General features: G+C 39.5%; 1 protein-coding gene across 3 annotated transcripts in view; it reads right to left on the bottom strand.

The window, feature by feature from the left end:
* The window catches only part of cblb (Cbl proto-oncogene B, E3 ubiquitin protein ligase), a 56,521-nt gene that overhangs the window by 27,077 nt on the left and 7,060 nt on the right, over window positions 1-22,384 (bottom strand). For all 3 annotated transcript variants that reach the window (XM_056397378.1, XM_056397379.1, XM_056397380.1), the window contains exons 4-5: window positions 14,840-14,986; window positions 1,070-1,226 (exon numbers count right to left, since the gene is read on the bottom strand). In XM_056397378.1, the coding sequence (XP_056253353.1) occupies window positions 1,070-1,226; window positions 14,840-14,986 (304 nt within the window). The remainder of the gene's footprint in view (window positions 1-1,069; window positions 1,227-14,839; window positions 14,987-22,384) is intronic.

Genomic DNA, 22,384 nt, shown 5'->3' with positions numbered 1-22,384 from the left:
AAGTTTAATAAATGATGTGTTACAAAAATACATCTATGTGTAACATTATATACAGATCTAAAAGATCTTGACATCTGACTACGCAGCACAAAGACAAGAAAAAAAAACAATTTAGGATCTGCATCTTTGTATGAAATGAAATGAGTGGGTCTAATGTTTTTCCTTTTGCTTGTTAATTCTGAATCCAGGAATATCCTGAATACAAATATGCTGAAAAAACAAAACTGGTGTTGACAGAGAAGCTGTTTAGAAACAGATCTCTGAGCTAAGAGCATAAAGCTGTGGTCCATTGTGTTGGCAGGCATCAATGGGTTTGCCAGTTGTTTCCATTTGGTGCCAAGTGTCACGACATTCACCTCAATACAGCCTGCTGCTGCAGCTCATCAGGAAAAATTATCCGTTGCACTAACTGAATAGCTGGTTTAGCAGAAGAAAAAAAAACCTGGAATTACTGGCCCTTTGGCTGAAAGGGAAACCAAGCAAACCCTAATCACTCTGTGAGTTTGTGGATTGGAGCAGTATACTGCACAGTGGCCCACACCAAAGAGGCAGGAGGCAACCAAATGGGAAAAAAAATACTAACTACCGAGTGAGACCCTGCCTGGAAAGCAAGTAAAACACTCTCACTCTCTCTGTTCTTCATGGTCAGATCACAAACTAGTCCTTCAATGGTTTAATCATTTTGTACATTTACATAAAAACAGCCAAATATAGTTTCCACAGTCAACTAGAGATGCAGTATCACAGTAAGACCTGACCCACCCTACAAGTTACATCAGAATTATCAGGCCAGGATTATAACAATTTGAGTAATTTGACAGCAGATGTCTGGCTAATGTCACACGAAGGAAGACTTAAAAATGCAATCCAGAGTAGAACAGATCCAAAAGGCTTTCTTTGATAAGACTTCCACACAAAGAAGATGCGTGTGAAAAAAACACAACAAACTAAAGATTGTGAATGTAAATGTCAAACCCTGTTCTATATGAATCCAGCTTGAACAAAAAATAAAGTGCTATGTGTGATGATTTGAGTCACAGGTTTGAAACTTGGTTTCATTTGGACCAACCTGGAAGAGGCGTGTGAAGATGTCAAACTCAAACACAGAAATGTAGTCATTGCAGGTGAGGTCGATGGTCGATTTGAGGGCCATGGCCTCCAGGCCCGAGCTGATGGGATGCAGTTCATGAAGGCACTGTCGGAAGACTTTCCATGGCACTATTGTCCTGCAAGAGAGTAACATGTCCAATCATAAAACACCCTGAACAGGTCGCCAGTCTATCACAGCACTGCTTTTGTATTGTTTCATCAAACAATGCATCTTCTTTTGATGTAAAGGTACATTTTACAAATGCAACGACGGAGACTCAGTACAAGAGAAAAATGCACAATAAACACAAAATTCACAGCTCATGTGTGAACATGCATAGATAAGCCTGAACTTCTGTTCGGCTCATGCAGCCGCTATGGCTTCAGATTACACAAAAGAATAAAAAGTACAGAAAAAGGCTTAGAGAGTATATTAAAGTGATGGGGAAGTCAGGTGGTACAAACTGAGGAGGAATGAAGAGCCTCACCAATGAAATTTGCCCTTGAATTCATTGGTCATGATAAACAAAAGTATCTGTTGGTGATATCATTTCTGCCAAATGTCAAATCGTCAAATATGACTGTGATCAACAGCCTCAGTGGCCTTTAAACTCAAACACTGATGTATCCCACTTCCTGACATGATTAAAGCTTCTATCACAGTAACAGCACAAAACCAAAATGCAATAATACTTAGCAGCAACATACAGAGGCACCTGCAGAGAGATTCGTTTGTACTGTTGCACTAAAAATGAAGTATTTCAACTGCGAAACCTGAACCCTGCACAGCATGTTACTGTTGTTGTTTTCATTTTATGATTTTTATGATGATCAAGGTCAGATAACACAAACACAGACAAAAAACCCTCACACCAAATACTTCTTATAACATAAATGGGGCGTCCTGGCAGCTCACTTAGTAGAGCGCATACCGTTTAGGCTCAGTCCTTACTGCAGTGGCCTGGGTTCATCCAACTCAAGCCCTTTGCTGCATGGCATCTTTCTTAACTTTCCTGTCTTTCGCTCGTTGACCCTTTCACAATAAAAGCCAAAAATGCCAAATGCCAAAAGTCATAACTCTGTTGACTTTATATATTGTATTGTATTTCTGAAACGTTCTTGTGTGGCAGTTTGTGTCTTTAAAGTGTAAAACCAACCAAGATGGTTGTTTAACAAAACTGAAATAATGAATGAAAAAATATTTCGTGCACTGCACAACAACGAAGACTTTTAACCTGTTTACAAGTTATCCTCTGTTTCCTCATCAATAACACGTTTGCTTAAAATGAAATTTTCTTGTTCAATTTGTACAAAGTGAACCAAAGTTGTATCATCACAAAATACATCATCATTTCTATTTGTCAATATTGATGTTGCAGTCTAGGAGTAATGTGTTAATACTTAATAATATATTTTATAAAATGACCAAATACATACAGTATGTTATTTTTGGCTAAATAGACAGGAAATATACAGTCACAACATAAAATCTTTTTTACGGTGCAGAAGATTAAACATTTTTCATCTAGATGCTGAAAAGAGTCTGAATTCAAGCAGAAGTCAGCAGAAAAACATATTTATACTTCTCAGACTAGGAGATATACCCAGCCGGATGTGCAACACAATGAAGAGAGACAACAAGCTACAAAGTAAACAAGCAAAGACCAAATTCTGAAATGGAAAGCTGGAGTTTAGAGAACTGATCTAAGAGTCTGCCACAAGGACAGCTTCATTGATTGGTTGTGTGATGATGGTAGAAATAGACAGAATAAGACAAAGACTGGTGATATCACAGCAGCTCCTGAGCTACGAGCTGGAACAGCAGGATAGGAGATCATTACATTTCAATACCAGGCAGAGTTAGAGGAAATGTGTTGCACATTTCCATATCTTGAGGCAGCGGAAAGTGATTGCACGATTGACCGGCAAAAACCTGGTTTGAAGTCAGTGGCGCAGTATTTCACTGCCTGTTACACACAAGCAGTGTGAGCTAAAAATGCGCTTAGATGCTGGGACAAGTCAGGTGGAACATCACAATACAGCCTAAGAAGGCCAGAGCATTCTTTGTGACATGTCGTGTGTTGTATAACGTTGTCATGGGTCATGGAGGTCTCTTGCACAAGGCTCTGCAGACAAGTGTTCTTTCAAATCTGCCACCTAAATTTGTCCACCACAGCTTCATAATGAACTGAAGACTTATTCACATATTCTTATGATATGACATGAAATATACAGTTGGAACCAGAAGTTTACATACACTGTATAAAAAGACACATAACCTTTTTTTTCTCACTGTCATACATTAAATCAGACTATATTTTTCCTGTTTTAGTTCAGTTAGGATTACCGAAATTATTTATATTTGCTAAATGCCAGAATAATGAGAGAGAGAATTTTTTAGACAATTTTTTATTACTTTCTTCAAATTCAGAAGTTTACATACGTTCTATTAGTATTTGATAGCATTGCCTTTAAACTGTATGACTTGGGTCAAACGTTTTGGGTATCCTTCCACAAGCTTCTCACAAAAGTTTGCTGGAATTTTGGCCCATTCCTCCTAACAGAACTGGTGTAACTGAGTCAGGTTTGTAGGCCGCCTTGCTCGCACACGCCTTTTCAGCTCTGCCCACAACTTTTCAATATGATTGACATCAGGGCTTTGTGATGGCCACTCCAAAACATTGACTTTGTTGTCCTCAAGCCACTTTGTAACTAATTTGGCGGTATGCGTAGGGTCATTGTCCATTTGGAAGACCCATTTGCACCCAAGCTTTAACTTCCTGGTTGATGTCTTGAGATGTTGCTTCAATATTCCTACATAATGTTCTTTCCTCATGATGTCATCTATTTTGTGAAGTGCACCAGTCTCTCCTGCAGCAAAACACCCCCACAACATGATGCTGCCACCCCCGTACTTCACAGTTGGGATGGTGTTCTCAGGCTTGCAAGCTTCCCCCTTTTTCCTTCAAATGTAACGACGGTCATTATGGCCAAACAGTTCAATTTTAGTTTCATCAGACTGCAGGACATGTCTCCAAAAATTAAGGTCTTTGTCCCTGTGTGCATTTGCAAACTGTAATCTGGCTTTTTTTATGTTGCTTTTGGAGTAATGGCTTCTTCCTCGCTGAGTGTCCTTTCAGCCCATGTCGGTACAGGACTCGTTTCACTGTGGATAATGACACTCTCACCAGCTTCAGCCAGCATCTTCACAAGGTCTTTTGCTTTTGTTCTGGGGTTGATTCGCACATTTCGCACCAAAGCACGTTCATCTCTGGGACACAGAACCCGTCTCCTTCCTGAGCGATATGATGGCTGGACATTCCCATGGTGTTTATACTTGCGTATAATTGTTAGAACAGATGAATGTGGCACCTTCAGGCATCTGGAAATTGTACCCAAGGATGAAACAGACTAGTGGAAGTTCACAATTGTCTTCCTGATATCTTGGCTGATTTCTTTTGATTTTCCCATGATGTCACACAAGCTTATAATACATCCACAGGTGTGCCTGTGGTTAACTCAAATGTTGTCAATTAACCTTATCAGAAGCTTCCAAAGCCATGACATCATCATCTGGGCTTTCCCTAATTGTTTAAAGGCATAGTAATCTTACTGTATGTAAACTTCTGACTTTGAAGAAATTAATAAAAAATTCTCTAAAAAATTCTGTCTTTCATTATTCTGCCATTTAGCAAATATAAATAATTTTGGTAATACTAACTGAACTAAAACTCAAAGTCTGATTTAATGTCAGACAGTGAGAAAAAAAGGGTAATGTGTCTTTTTATACAGTGGATGTAAACTTCTGGTTTCAACTATATCTAATGTTGTGATTTCTGCCTTAACTTCACCGTAGAGCTGTGCGCAGCGAGTTGATTCCTTCAGCCCTTCTTTGCCCCTCAGTGCACACAGAGCTGCTGCCTGTGCCAGGACTGTGCTCACTGGTAGGTCACAATATATAATCAACTGACTGGAGACAGAATCTAACTCCGTGTGAAACACTGCGCTGTTATAATAGCAATAAGCCAAGGTGCAGGCACACCTGGGTTTTGAAGGGAATGGGAGATGGCACAGTGATTGGTTTATTGGATGTTGCACCCAAAACAATCCCATGAATAATTAAGAGATTAAGTATAACCCTTTTGAACCATGCAATTGGCACAACAATTGTTTTTTCGGTCGTTAACATAGCAAAAGTGACATGGACATGCTCTAAATGCACTTATGCCGCTCGCTTTGGACCGTTAAAATAGAGCCCTGTGTTTGCTTCTCTCCTCCTCTCTGTGCTCACATATAAAGCTGTTCTCATTTAAATGTTTCTGTTTTATATATTTTTTTATTTATATTAAAACTATAAAATTTAAGAACATCTTTAGGCTAGAGTGTATATCAGTTCCCAGTTGAGAGCAGCAACGAAATCAACCAATCAATTGTACTTACTAACTAACCAACTAACTGACTTTGGAGCCTGAACATACAGCTGATAATTACAAATGTACTCAGTTGGCAATTTATTATTAAAATAGTTTTAGACAGTTGTTCATTCAAGTGATCACTGTGGAGGATGTAGTGTATATTACATTATACAGAGGTGTTTCTGTTATTTAGCCTAACTTCTGTGATTAAAATGGGGTGCTGATGGTGGTGTGTGAGTGTGTGTGTGTGTCTGTGTGTGGTGTGTGGTGTGTGGGTGTTGAGTCCAATTAGCCAATAAGAATCAGCTTTGTCCATTTCTGCCCTGATGCTGTGTTAGTAGGACCTGCTGAGACATGAGACCTGCTGGTTGCTATCAGCTTCTGAATTTGTATTGCAGTCTATGGGAGAGCTACTATGATGGTTGAACAGTTACTGTAACTCAAAGCTCAAATTAAATTCAATGTCTACTGCTGTATTTACTGTTGTACTGTCCAGTCTGAACTGTAATATTTCTCTATGACCACTAACTTGTTAACAGCTTTCTGCGTGTGTGTGTGTGTGTGTGTGTGTGTGTGTGTGCCGATGGCACGCTGTGTCTAAATTAAAGGGAGGAGCATTTGAATTAACAGCCAATTCTGACAGCTTGACTAGATAGCATTGAATACTTGGTATTCAAATGCTGAAATGAGGTAGCATACATCTCAGACCATCAGTGGCCACAAAAAGTCAGAGGTAAGCAGAGCCTTTTTAATTTCTGCAAATTCTGATTGTGTCTGAGTGCAGGTCTCTGCCCAGGTGAGGTAAATCAGAATGCCTCATCTCTAAAGAACCTAGTCAAAATTATTGAAAAATAAATGAGAAATGAAGCATGAAAAAGTGTTAGAATTGAATTACAGTCACCAAAACTAACATTACTAAAATAGTGAATGGATTAAAGTCACTGGTGAACAGAGTTGAATGCAAATGTGTTTTATATGTGTCTTCAACGTAATATATGTGCTATGTCTCATCATGGAGCGGAAAGAGTGAATGAGTTTGACCAACTGCTGCTGAATGTGTGTATTGTATGCTGGTTTACAACCTGTCTAGTGTTTCGTGGGGGGTTGATGTGGTGATCACGACAGGCCTCTGAGTGTGATAAGCTGTGAAGCAGGGTGAATAACAGCCTCATGCAGACGCACATATGAGAATAGTGTGGTTTGTTCATAGAAAAGAAAAGACTGCAGCCCTCTTAGAATAGAAAAGACTGCAGCCCGACTGATGAGAAGTAGTGTAGTGACTGAGTAAGAATAACGCTGGCGTAGCCTCTGCGGGTAACATCCGATCATTCTGTAGCGGCGCAGCTGTGAGCTGTGACACTCCAGAGAAGACGGATGCTGAATGGGTAGACAGCTAAAAAGTCTGAGAAAGACTAAGAGCTCGCATGCACCGCCAAGGGAAAGCAATAGAGTTATTGCATGCACTGGCCAGAAAGTGTATATTAGTGTTAATACCGCTAAGGATAGATAAACTAGTAACTGTGTAAATAATAAATCAGTGTTTAGAAGTGATTTAAATTGTAGTTGTTGCCAAACTGTTCATATCCTAAGGGGAAACTAATAAAGACAAATGAGGGAGATAGTAATAATAAGATATGCTGTTAATTTACTTTAGAACAATATAAAAGTAGGGGAGCTATAAAGATATAGAGAATAAAGATATAATGTATTTCTGGTTGGAGCGGAGATGACGAGGGCTTAGAGCAGTGGCATAACAAACAGCAAATAAATCAAAATCTGTGGCATATCACGAAGCTTGTTAGATCCAACATAAATGTAAAAGGAATTTCCCAGAGTGCAGGGGGAGTGACCGTGGCGACTGCTAATGTGAGTGCAAGAGCAGCGGTGAGGCGATCAGGGCCGTAGACAGTATCTCTCAAGTCCAAACGCTAGGAGTGTTAGAGGGAGTTGGCAGGCAGAGCAGGGTAGCAGTAAGTTCACGGCTGTATATCACCGTCATTCCCAGGAGAGTGAAGTTGAAGGCTAGCAATTCTAATACACTGTTAAAACCAAAGGAGAAGACAAGATAGAGACTGGAAGTTATACAATATGATAATAACAACAATAATAATAATAATTATCATTATAATAATAATAATAGTTCATTTGTATAGCACCTTTAAATACGAATGACGAAGTGTGTCACATGAATCGAATACAGAAATTCAGATATCCCCAAAACACTATCAAGCAGTGGAAGATAAGGATATATGGGAGCCAAAGTGATTAAAGGAGGTGTGTCAGCACCAGTGGAATTGGTGATAAATCAACACCCAGAACATGAAAAACAGATCCAATTGTGTATGAAAAAATGGCATAAACGCACTTCATGAAAACTACAGTGGCTAAAAGAAGGCACCTTCAGAGAAGCCCACTGCAATGAAGTGGAAGCCAACATAAAACATTATAACACAAAAGATACAAGCAATAAAACAGAAGACAAGCGAGCCAGAGAGAGAGAGGTGCTGCAGTGGTTTTAACAGGAAAGTTACAGATATACACCTACTCATGAAGACACATACACAAATGACAGATGGAAAAAAACAGAAGGAGAGGAGTGAAAAGGAAAAAATTAAAAAAACAAGAACAGCAGCCGACTGCCCCACCGTGGCCTGGCAGACCACCACCATAGTAGCCTGGAGTAGGACAATTCCCAGTGACAAGACCAACAGATGAAAAAAGAAAAACAGAAAGTAAAAGGCGAGCTGCAGGGGAAATTTACAGTGACATGTAATAAACAAGCAAGTGACAGAGGGAAAATAAAGACACGTCTGAATAAAAGCGGAAGAGTTAAAGACAAACAAGAAGAAATAATGACAGAAACTGAGGATGATGAGTCTAAAGGAGATGCATCCTAAGACGGTGAATAAAGGTCAGAGGGAGACAGAAATGACAGAAGAAAGTATCAGCTGAGGTCTCAGAGACAGTCTAACCCACAGCAAAATCAAGCTCAGGCCAATCATAATATATGTTGGGGATGTCACCAGCCAGGTCATCACAGAAGAAACTGTCCAACAAACCCATGTATTGGCCCTGATGCAGAATGGCTATAGGGGGGCCCAGAGGAGCCTGAGGGGGAATCAATGTCACCAGTTGTTTCATCACAACCACAGGATGAGCCCACCATAACAGTAATGATACAAAATAAAAAAATATTCTTTCATGATTGACACAGGAGCCACATATTCATGTAATGGAAAGACCTGCTCAAAACTCCCCCTCTCCAACTCTTTCTCTGGGAACATTCAAGTGATACCCCTAACTCAGCTGGTTCAAATGCTAATAGCAGGAAAAACTATAGTTGCACCTCTGCTATATTCAGACAACACAGCTGTAAATCTCCTAGGGAGAGACCTTTATTGCCCTTTAAAAGCAAACATCATGTGCATACATTATGGCCTCTATGTAGATTTCCCTGAAGATCCACCACCGGGAATAATGCCATTACTGACACAACAGGAAGCCATCAACCTAGTCCAGCCCACAGTGTACTGGCTCAGACTGATGCCACAATCTCAACTGCTCCAAGAATGGAAAACATGGAATACATGGGCACAAGCTCAGTTAGGAGATGCTGATGAACCACAACTGCCAACTCATTGCACTCTTTTGTACGATGAACAACAAAAAAAAATAAAGATTATGAGGAATGCTGGGAAGAACTGATAAATAAAAAACCATATTATGTGGTCAGCTAAGATGTGTATACAATGCTGTGAAAAAGTATTTGCCCCCTTACAGATTTCTTTTGTTTTTGCTTTTTTTATCACACTTACATGTTTCAGATCATCAAACAAATTTTAATATCAGACAAAGATAACCTGAGAAAATACAAAATGCAGTTTTTAAATGATAATTTCATTTATTAAGGGAAAAAAGCTAACCAAACCAACCTGGCCCTATGTGAAAAAGTAATTGCCCCCTAAACCTAATAACTGGTTGTGCCACCCTTGGCAGCAATGGCACCATGTTTGACTGTCAGTATGATGTTCTTTTTCAGAAATGCTGTGTTAGTTTTACGCCAGATCTAACGGGACGCTCACCTTCCAAAAAGTTCCACTTTTGTCTCGTCAGTCCACAGAATATTTTCCCAAAAGTCTTGGGGATCATCAAGATGTTTTATGGCAAATGTGAGACGGGCCTTTGTGTTCTTTTAGGTCAGCAGTGGTTTTCGCCTTGGAACTCTCCCATGGATGACATTTTTGCTCATTCTCTTTCTTACTGTTGAATCATGAACACTGACCTTAACTGAGGCAAGTGAAGCCTGCAGTGCTTTAGATGTTGTTCTGGGTTCTTTTGTGTTCTCCTGGATGAGTTGTCGATGTGCTCTTGGAATAATTTTGGTCGGCCGGCCACTCCTGGGAAGGTTTACCACCGTTCCATGTTTTCTCCATTTGTGGATAATGGCTCTCACTGTGGTTCGCTGGAGTCCCAAAGCCTTAGAAATGGCTTTGTAACCCTTTCCAGACTGATAGATGTCAATGACTTTGTTTCTCATCTGTTCTTGAATTGCTTTGGGGCATGATGTGTTGCTTTCTTTTAGCTTACTTCATGTTGTCAGACAGGTTCTATTAGTGATTATAAGTGATTTCTTGATTCTACAGGTCTGGCAGTAATCAGGCCTGGGTGGAGCTAGTGAAATTGAACTCAGCTTTCCAAAAAAATGTGGTTAATCACAGTTAATTCATGATTTAACAAGGGGGGCAATTACTTTTTCACATAGGGCCAGGTTGGTTTGGATAGCTTTTTTCCTTAATAAATGAAATTATCATTTAAAAACTGCATTTTGTATTTTCTCAGGTTATCTTTGTCTGATATTAAAATTTGTTTGATGATCTGAAACATGTAAGTGTGATAAAAAAAGCAAAAACAAAAGAAATCTGTAAGGGGGCAAATACTTTTTCTGTAAGGGGGCAAGTACTTTTTCACAGCACTGTATAGGACCACAAGGAGCAGCTGCTACTATGACCACCTGAATTACAAGTCAGGTTCTAAGTTTGCAACTCCACCCCACATGTCACACTGTTAGTGACAAAAGGACATGAATCACATGAACTTGGTCCAATGGTAAATGCAGCATTATAAATACAAGAGTGGAACACTACAAAGAATAAGTACATTCACATTTCTCCAGGACAACCATACATCGCAATATCATTAAGAGCATGTGATGAAGGGACAGCAGAAAAGGTCATAGTAAAGAAAAGAACACCTACACTTATGCCATTGACACCAGAACATAAAATCATGTTAGAACAAGTGGCACAAGAAGTGTGGTCATAATACAAGACTGATGTAGGTAGGATTAAAGTAGCGCAACCTATACATATTAAGCTTAAACCAGGAGCTAGGTTGCCATATAGAAAACAATATCCACTGAAGCAGCATGTTGTAGAAGGAATCAAGGAATCCCACAATTCAGGGCCTGACGGAGTCAGGTTGATTTATCACCAATTCCACTGGTGCTGACACACCTCCTTTAATCACTTTGGCTCCCATATATCCTTATCTTCCGCTGCTTGATAGTGTTCTGGGGATATATGAATTTCATATCCAAACAACAGATGCCCTCATGCGAGCACATGATGATCCGTATAAAGAAGCTGCAAAGCATGCAGCAGTTGGCACAACTACGGGCCCATTGTTGGTAGCTGAAGATAGTGAACCTCTAACAACTCTATCTTCTCTAATACAGACAAGGTCATACAAGATGGTCCTCAAAAGGGTTTGTGGAGATGTTCTCATGGTCATTTTGTGTTGCCTGTTTCATTGTTGCGTTTTGCTATAAGGAATGCGCATGGTTTTGACCATTGGGCAAGGGGGGAGGTTATCAAACGCCTCCAAGCAGTTTGGTGGTGTCAATTTCTGGCAGTCACAGTTGATAGAACATTGCATGAATGTGAAGTGTGTGCACAATATAACACAAGGAAAGCTTTTTCGACACCGATTGTGAATATTCCGCAACAAGATGGTTGATAGATTTAGTAGTTGGATTGAAGCAACACCAACGATGCAACCAGACTATAAATCAGTGGCCAACCTTTTGTGCAGAGGTTTTTCCACGGCTTTCTTTGCCAGATACTATCAGCTCAGACAATGGACCACATTTTGTAGCACAAGCAATTAAGATAACATTAAAGATGCTAGGGATAAAGCAGAAGTTTGGGTGTGTATATCATCCTCAGTCACAGGGAGCAGTAGAACGAGCTAATGGTACTTAAAAGCAAAATTGGCAAAAATAATGGCAGACAGCAACGGTAAACTTAATTGGATGGAGGCTTTACCACTGGCACTAATGTCTATGAGATCACAGACTAACAAACTAACACACCTAACACCTCATGAAATGTGCACGGGGAGACCAATGTCTGTGTGAGTGAGGCCTGTATGAGGGACCTCCAATTGAACAGTTAGGATAAGAATTAATCAGTTATGTACAGTATCTAACATATCCATAAAGTTATCTTCCAACAGATGAAAGGTGCCACAGAAGAGAGAGAAGCTGCCATTCCGGAGCAGCAGCAGAGGATACGTCTAAGACCTTAAAAGTCGAAGATGAGTCATAGCAGAAGGCCCCTCAGGCACAGATCCAGTTCTGCAGGAATGGGCACCAGGCCCCTCAGGAATAGGTCCTATCTTGCCAAGACCAACAGCCCCAGGACCAATAGAACCAGGAAAGATTGGCCCAACATGCGACTACCCCCGAATACGCTGTACCAGCCGGAGGAGGATATGCCTCAGGATATGCTGTATGAGGAGAAAGGCACTGAAGCAATGTGCTACCAAATGGTACCGGAGAAATAAGCTCTAGCGTTGTAACCAGATTCAAAAACAACTGGAAGAAGTGGCTCTCGAGAAAAAGGATCTTACTCACTGCCTGAGAGTCTGTAATGACGTCACTGAGTACTACCAACGCCTACGAGGAATCGGAATGCGTCCCAACACCCAGCCACAGTGAACTGTGGATCATACAACACACCAATCACCGTGGACTATATAATGTCACGGACTCTCACATATACACACACGAACAACACACCACACTATAACAATAGATTAGTTAGCACAAAAGAGTATTATGTTTGAAGAGCACGTAAAGAGTGTTATGTTTGAAAAAGTATACACACTGAGTATTATGCATGTCTTTGTATTTGCACTGGATTTTAAAGTCATATTCTCTTTGATTCTCTTTGGATCCCATATAACTGTTTGCTGTGATGTGTATCGATTCAGATCAGGGAGTGTAGACAATTTCAATGACAATTTCAATTATCCAAGTTTGCTAAATGTGTTTAATTAGAAACAAGCCTACTGCAAAACCCTTAACTATGTCACGATGTGTGAGGTTATGTTACATGTAAGAATGATAATACGGGATCCATTTGCTATCCTTTTTATGCTGATGTTTGAACCTGTTATTATGTATGGACCATTGTCTTGATGACTGCTATTGTCACCTGTAAACTGTTTGTTGTACCCTAGCAATGGCTTCACTCGATAATGTGTGAATGTGTGACTAGTTAGTCCCAAAGAGGGGAAATATTTTAGTAAATTTTCACTAAAATATACTAAGCATTATAAATATACTGAATATTAAACTTACATAATCCTATGGAATAGCTATACTCACAACTGAGGTTAGATTTGTAAGTGAACCAGCTTTTACTGAAGTAAGATTGTTACAGAATGGAACCTGGAGGGAATAAAGTAAAAAAAATGGTCTGAAGGCCCTGGGAGCAATGGTGTTTGAGTAGCAGCCGTAGTGAGGCCTGACCTAAGAAAGAACTATATATGATGTGCACAGGCCCTCTGTCTTCAGTTCAGATCCGGATCTGATCTCACTTTCATTCTTGTGAAAGAATAAATTGCATCACTATTGCATTGGACTCTGATCACCTCCAGTGACCTCTTTTTTTAATCTTTTTTTGACTCCAGTAAGGGTTTTGTAGAAAGTTAAGTGTTGGTGAAGAGGTCTAGACTTAGTCTCTGGCCCAGACCTGGATCGTTTTTCCTCCAACAAGCTGGACACCATAATGTTGGCTCTTCAGTTGTCTATTAATTTATTGGCTATCATAACTTTAAAAAATATTATTATTAAAAATATGATTAAAAATTAAAAAACGGTAATTCCTATCAGAACCATGAGCGGACCATGTGGCACAAGATCTTCGTGCACAGCATATCTGGTTTTGGTGTTTCTAGAGCCAAAAATGTGGACAAAGGAGCGAGTTACAGAAAAATGTCACTTCTGCATTTTTGGGGAAATCAGAGCCTGAATTTGTATCGCAGTTAATGGGAGAGATGGAGGGGACTCCCATCGTTTTGAGGCTTATGTTCAAATTCTGTAAGTCTCTGCTAAGGGAGACACATTGTATGAAACAGGAAAAAGCTTAAAACTAAAACCGTGATAATTCAAGATATCAAAAATTTGAATACAAGTTTAACAGCTGAAAGGTTTCTCTACAGTTTAAAGGTTGAATGAAGTCTGTAGCTGAAAGTATGCTGAAGTAGTTAAAGTGTAAAGAGCCTGAAGATTTCAAGGATTTGAACATGGTCTCCAGTCATTTGAATGGTAAAAATAAATTCATAAAAAGCTTAATATTTCAAAAATTATAAATAATATCAAAAAGTTGAATACAATCCGATAATCTACAGAAAAAGCCAGACGTTTTGATATAATAATAAAGATTTGAATAGCAATACCATAGCTTTTTAACACTAATAAACAGAATGTTTGTTTTTTGACCTGACAACAACATATAGTGGGATTGCTTCATTCAGCATTCACACATAATAAGTATGCAGAATAATAACAATATATGCCTTCAATGCTATTGCATTGCAGGTACATAATAAGTATGCAGAATAATAACAATATATGCCTTTAATGCTATTGCATTGCAGGCACATAATGAGAGTTAAGAGTCACACATGTGTCTGCATGACTGACTTGGACTAATCACACACACTCATACGTACACACTTAATCACTCAAGTGTATGTACCTGGTCTATTCATCCATCAACCTTTTACCCTTCATAGCATGTCTGTACATGTGTGTGTGTGTGAGTGTGTCCAACATCCAAGCATCTCCCTAAAGTCATTATATGGAGAAGCAGCATGTAAATGTTTGAACCATCAATAAACAGATACTGTATCCTGGAGATGAAAAAAACAGGAAACATCCACATACACTGACAGCGGTTTCTCCTTATCACAGTATGAAATCATAAAAGAAAAACTAAAGCATAAGCCGAGAGCTGCAAAAGAAGAAGCCAATATGAGGTGAAACTTACTTTTCTCCAAAAAATCTCCTCCAGAAGTCAGCAGCATCAGCTTTGGTGATCCTGAAAGTGTCGCCCTGGAACTGTCCCCCAGGGAAGATGGCTTTGATTTCAGCCAGCATGTGACTGAAGATCAGAGACAGCTTGGTCAGGTTCCTCCTGCAGAGGTGGAAACAGTTGGTGCACCATTATAGCCTCAAATGCTCGACAGACACCATATGGAGATTATTTGACCACCAGAACCTCTCAGTGTATTTGTAAATTTTGTTTACTGAAACTGGGGCATGAGAGCAGATCTTTCCGATGCTTTTTTGGCACAATACACATAATATCATGGAACAGATATTATTATAATAATCTGTAATTTATGGAAGCAAATCTAAAGAAACTGAAAACATTCGACAAAATGGTCAAACTGCTTCATTTCTCAAAAGTCTAGAAAAATAAATCATAAAAACTAAAAAATATCTTAAATGTAAAACGAAGAGTGTCTGTACTCAATCACACACCATATATCACATCTGTTACATGGTGTGTGGGTTAGGGTTAGTCTTACAGAACATGACGCATGAATTCTTGAAATAGGTGACATTTCCTTTTTAAACCATGTCGTATGAAAAACAATGATTGCTGTGAAGAAAACACAGCTATTGAGTAAAATTGAAGATGGTAGAGGATTTATCTAATTTTCACTTTGTACACCACTTTATGAGGTAAATGTTTTTCGAAAGTAATTCTCCATTCAATGTCCAATCGGTCTATATAATATCCAACAGAGTAGAGCAGTGCCACAGAGAGAAATAGAGAGTTTAACCTCACAGCTCAGAACTCACATGTAAGATTTGATTTGTCTAATCTTGGCCTTGAAATCTCAGTGTACAAAATGAACAGACCTGAATCAAATGAGCTCATATCATAACATCAGTTTATCATAACATTACCACACATTATGTATATTCAATAAACATTAATTATTGTTATATTTTTAAATAAAAAATGTCAGTTATTAAATCAAAATGCTGTATTCAATAAATAGTCTTCAATGTATTACAGTCTAACTGACTGTAATAGAAAAAACAGCTTCTGTGAATGACAGACTCACTCTATCATTGACTCAGACTGTTTTTACTCTATAGAGCAGCGATATACTTGATCTAAAGCTTGTGCTACAGAAGTTCCTCTACATACAGTCACTGCTGAAGCAAACTGACACTGTATATGCAAAGCACAGACTTACTAGATAAGAAAGTGAGCTAATGATCAGACATTTACTTCAGTTTAAACAGGTGTGTGTTCATTACCTTAATCTGTCTACTTCTCATACAGTCACATCACTGCTCACCATTTGTCAACATTACGCTGCTTCTCCACACTAAGAGAGTTGATGTGTCATGTATGTAATGTTATACAAACTGCACTGGTGTACAAGGAGGGAATACACACACGCATGCACGCATGCGCGCGCACACACACACACACACACACACACACACACACACACACACCACACACACACACACACACACACACACAGGTTAGAAAACTGAGGGCTGGATTAACACATTGGGTTCGGTCTTTTCACATCATTTGTTTGCTAATGAAAAAAATGAATAATGCAGCCTCATCTTTAAAAATCAGTGCACATGTAAAATGCATTTTTGCAGTTTCATTTCATGTTCCCACTTTCTGTAACAAACACTCGATAATACAATAAAATTTTTAAGAAACACAAAAATGATTTGATAGTCAGCAGAGCTGCACTGTTGAAGTGCGTGTGCTAACGACACTTCCTGGGTTTAATTTCCTGTTAAACTGAGCAGTTTTCACACCATCACATCCAGCAGGTACAAATTCACTGCCAGTTACTTTTGTACTACTGCAAATATCGTCTGTAATGATGGAAGAGTGCCTGTGTCTGTGTCTGATGTTGTTTTGCTATAGTGAAGTGCCAATTGATGAAGCACAACCACATAAACCGACACCCACATGCAATGAGGTAAAGTTCCAGTCCTTCTAGTTTGCGAGAACTGATTCCACATAATAATCAATTAAACTGAAGTGAATTAGTGAGTTTTGGGAAAAGACACAAGCTTCAGTGGAACAAGTGTATTTTCTGTATCTCACATGAAAAGAGCAGCTGACAGTAGTAAGCTGCAAAGCGTACATGCAAAGTAGAAATCTTGAAGTAGAAGTCAATCAATGAAACTACAAAACTAAAACTGTTAAAAACAACACTGAACTAGAATGATATATGCCTCCAACTAGTCAAAATGGTCAAGTAGTTTGTAGTTGCAGTTTATATCTATGTCTGTCCAGACTCATATACTCATAAGTGGACATTTGTACCAGATGTAATGAAATTCCCTCCAGACATTCCTGATGTATCTGAAAAGACACGACTCCAGGGAAAGGACAAGCTATTTACAACAACTTGATTGAATGTGAGAGACAAATGTATCTACACAATTTCTGACTGTATTCTGGCATCATGCAGTGCCCAGCTACTCAGTGAGACAGGCATGATTTATTTATCATTGCAAAGTATTCTTCTACTGATAGCAGACTTGTATCAATCTCGATGCTGTTTGGGTCAAATTATTTATTATTTAAGATAGAAGATGCTGCATACTTTTTGTCATTGAGCATGCATGCACAGTTTGCATGTGATGTACACAGCATACTGTAGCTGGCAAAGGTACAACTCAATCAATGATTGTGACTGCAAGAAGTTATTTAGAAAGGTATTTAGAGAATACATTCAGCAAACACCAGCTGTGTTTTCCTCATACTACACTGAAACCAAACAATCTAGACTGAGTCAGTGAGTGGCACTGGCAGAGCAGGGAATAGACTAAAGTGAAGAGAGGAACAACAGGTTAAAGTGGCATAAGTGAGAATCATTGTTTTGTGCCTTGGTAGTTGCATTCACTGTGTTTGTGTGTGTATGCATAAGTGTGTGTGTGTGTGTTTATGTGCGTGTGCGCCGACAACAAGAAAGCCAAGCCCATTTCAGTAATTTCATGCTCTTCCAGTCACCATTAGGCCTGTTAGCAACCGAAGAGCAGCCAAAAAAACTTACTCTCCATTTGGATGTAGAGCGAAAGGCTGCAGATTCTTACACAATTTCCAGCCTCTTGATGGAAGAGGGCTCAGCTTCGAAACACCCAGACAAAAGGCCGTATGCAGTCTGAGCTGTATAATGCATTTGCAATTTTTGCACTACTCACCGATAATGAAACGGATACATTTTTCTAGCATGTCACTGTACACAAAGTGTTTTTAGTCCTCTGCAGTAACATTTCACAACGTTTGGTTAGTTAGTCTTGCTCATGTGTTTTCACCGTGCCCTATGCCATTTGACTGGTTGTCTAATCTGCCTCACTTGACAAAAGTCCCAGGAAAGCGAGGACTTTCATTAGGGCTGCTGTAAGCAAAGTCCTTTGATAGCCTTTATGTGCGTATACAACCAACTCGTTGACAGAATGAAAACTAAATGAATCCTGACCAAACAGGTCTCCACAAAAATTTTCACAAAAAAGTCAGATTCAGCCTCTTCTGGAATAAAGTAAAATCTTACAGTGAAGCACTTTTACAACAAAGACACAAACTTGCTCACTCTGACCTACGTGGTGTCACACTGTTGTGGTGACACCTGCACTAGAGCTGTATAACCGCTCACTATCTATGTTCCTACTGGTTTCCTGTCACCTGAACAATTGACTATCCTCTGTCACAAACTGTTGTTCTTCTAGATGTTCGGGCCACTATGAGAGAAAAGTAATGATCTGGCAGTTAAAGTTCTTCTCTTGACATGTTTTAAAATAAAAAATTAAAAAAAGTTCTCTGCTATGCTTATATGCTATATTATGTTTAACATGGTTTTCCCCACATAAAAAGTGAAAAGAAAAAAAATGGAAAACTGGAATTGCAAGCAAATGTACGGTCACTTCCTCACTGAGAAAATCTGGATCAGTCCTTGTGCCCCACCCACCACTGCTGCTTGCGCTAGGTGGACAGGTGAAAAAGCAGAGAGCGTCAAAATGGTTAGAGGAGGAAACATCAGAGAGACTCGGCCATATGTTTGAGCCTCAGTCAGACCCGAACTCAGATGAGGAGTCTGTTGTGTCCAATATCGACAACTAGAAGACGTATCAGAACGGTTAGCATAGTTAGCATCTTTTATTTGTTTAAGTTGTTTGTTAGCTCATTAGCCTGTAACTGTCAGTCACACAGTGTTAGTGGTTGTGCTAATGCAAACTCTCACTCTCTGAACTGAAAGGGTTTCAGGTTAATTTTGCCACGCCCCCGTCCCCACAAGTTGACAGAATTGGTTTGCGACGTATAAAACCCTGGCTGTCTGAATCTGTTTTTATGAGACTGGTTCAAGGTGGAAATACTCAGCCATGATATGTCTTGTATTATTATTATATAAAAAAAAAAAAACATTTGAACATGTTTACAAAGTTAAAAAGTTGATTTTCATCAGAGGGGGTCTTTAATTAACAGTGATACAAGTATCATAGAAATATACTAGAAATGTTTTTTTGGAGACCTACAAAAAATATATTAATCAGTCAGTTTCATGATGTTTCAGTTTCATTGTTCAATTTTGAGAAGATGATGTTGATGAAGATGTTCTCAAGTTCTACTCTTATCACCATTAGGATAGACAGCTACATAAATCAATACAAAATATTGTATGTTAAATCATCACCCACCTGAAATTCAGAGGCTCTATGGGATTCAAGGTGCTTAATATGAGGCCTGGAGGTTAAAGGTCGATAACTGTGGGATGAGGGCTATGGAGCAGGGGGTAAAGGAGCCCTAACTACAAGGTTTAGACCTGAATACAAGCTACAGGCTTTGATCCAATACAGTCAGGAGGGGCCAGTCTTGTGTGTTTGGGTGTGTTTGTGCAGCTGACAGCAGAGATACAGTGAGAGCAGAGTGGCCATGAGAGACTGTAATGGCTTTATAAAGGGGCTATCAGATGAGATGTCTATCAGATCCTCTACATGCTGCTGCAGCTGCTGCCACACTGAATAAGACAAAGGCAGGGCAGGGGGCTGGGGGGGAAACTGTGGTGAGGGGGAGGAGGGGGTTGTGGGAGAGGCGGATGAGTGAAAACACACTGAGGGTCAAAGCAGAAAGATGGAAGAAAAATGGGAGGAGGTGGGTACGCAGACAGCAGAGTCGCTGATTTAATTGTTTCTAGAGATTGTTATTAGCATCAATTATTTAGACAAATCATTTGCCCTGAGCAGAGCTACAGAACATGTCCATTAATACAGAGAGAGAGAGAGAGAAGAGAGAAAAAAATCTCTTAAAAGCAATTCATTTGAAACACACACAAAAAAAAAGCTGAGGCCTGAAAGTACAGAACCAAAAGAGTTTGAGTTCATGAAGATTTCCTTTCTTGGCCCATCCATGTTGACTCAGACACTCTGACTACAATGGATCGGGGGGGGATTTCTCCTCCCTCTCTCTGGAGAAAGGAACATACAGTAGAAGACCATCTGGGAGAAGCCCAGCTTCAAACCCACTCTGTGTTTTCATTTTGTTTTTTTATAGAGCTTAATATAGACACTTTATCATGTCTATCATCAGCCTCTGATTCTATGTGTAAAACACAACATGACCTAGTACATGTCTGTACCACGTTCGGTCAATATGTGAAATTGAGGAAGTGGTTGAAAACTGTTTTGGAACTGCTGTTAACACCTCGTACCAGCTGGTTTTAGCTCTTCATCCGTTCTTCTCTCCTCCTCTCTGTGCTCACATATACAGTATATTAATACAGCTGAATTCACAATAAAGCTGTTCTCATTTACATGTTTTTCTGTTTTTGTTGTCAGACAACAGAACAAGTATGAAACGGTGACTGAAACATGGTCCTTTAAGACTTCATGTTAATCACAAGTCACTTCCAAGCTGTTGCTCTGCTGCCGCTTAAATCCTGATTTTATAACCATGACGTCGTGTGATAAAATCACTGTACACATGAGTACTGTGCTGTGATTTCAACTGTATTGTTAAATTATCATAGAGGCTCACTGATGTCTGTGTCAGCTGCCGTGCGGTCAACTGAATGAGACGCATAGAGAGGAGTGCCTTTTGCTTTTATATGAGAGGTAGGTTGTTAATTTACATATGTGATACTGGATGTATCAGTAAAATGTTCACCGACAACGTGTTTGTTTTGTGCCGAAATATCTGATCTCACAGCACAACATCTATTTAGTGACGCCATACTTTTTAAACTGTTTCATGGTTCTATTCAGACTCTCACAGCTCTGGGTTCAGGTTAGAGAAAGATCCTGGTCTGGTTTAAAACAGAACAGGTTCAGAGTGACTTCACACATGAACAGTTTATTTACATTTAATCAAAACCACCATCTTTCCCGAGCCTTAACTAAAGTCCTAGTGTAACCACAGACAGGTATCTGAACCCTTGTGTCACAGTCCTGCACTTAATGTCCAAACTAGGGTTGAGATAATTCAGAAACATTGTCACCATAGATAGTTTATACACTAGAGAGCAGTGACTTACTTTAAAATGTCACACTCAGTATGTACAGTTCTTTAAAACCAAAACAAATGTAAGGCATCAATATCACAATTGTTTATGTTGAAAAAATGACAGTCGAATGATCATTATCGTTTTTTTTAAACTCCTAAATATCAATATTAATATTGGCTGTGAAAATCCAGTTTGACATAAGCTACACAGCCAACCTACATGTCTGAGCTTCGGGAGGATGAACCCATGTAGACACGTGTGTGTGTGCGAGAGGTGATTCAGGTTGTATTTGTAAAAAGTTAAGTAAATGTCGTGAGTGAGTTTGTGAAATATTTACCAGCCAGTGTGTTTTTCACCTTGTGAATCTGTGTGTGTGTGTGTGTGTGTGTGTGTGTGTGTGTGTGTGTGTGTGTGTGTGTTTGTGTAAACCTACAGACTATCATGAGATGGGATCACACCAGCTACTATGCCTCTCAATCATAGTAGTCATGACTACAGGGTTCTCATGGGTTCTAACATCAACATTTTGATGGGCATTGTGGGTCCTGGTGTGTTGAGTCAGAGGAAATGCCCCTCTGTGTCTATTCCATACAACACGTGTCAGCAGATTGAGACAAAACCTTAGCCAGAGCACAGTGAGTAAGCCTAGCAACGACCCTTAAACCCCCTCTTCCCACCACACACACTTTCCGCATGTTCTGTGTTCTGAGTCTCTTGGTTCCTGATTGAAGCACTCTGGCTTCCTACTCTGGTGCTCCACTTCCTCCGCAGATGGTTTTATTTTCTAGAGGCTTACTCATCTCAGCCAGACTCAGGCCTTCAACACCTTTCATGGGAATGTGTGACATCATCACTTCAAAGCACGACTGCTCACTGTGACGTGCCAACATGCGAGGACGTGTACAAGATCATTCCACAGAACTGACATCAAGTACATTCCAGATTATATATTTTGATTTTACAGATCGAAGAAATGTTTATTTGTCTACTAAGGACTGAGTCCTATAAAATAGAATTAAAGGAAAGTGAATTTGCTG

The sequence above is a fragment of the Seriola aureovittata genome, chromosome 15, assembly GCF_021018895.1.
Source record: "Seriola aureovittata isolate HTS-2021-v1 ecotype China chromosome 15, ASM2101889v1, whole genome shotgun sequence".
Lineage (NCBI taxonomy): Eukaryota > Metazoa > Chordata > Actinopteri > Carangiformes > Carangidae > Seriola > Seriola aureovittata.
This window is presented reverse-complemented; position numbering and strand designations above follow the sequence as displayed.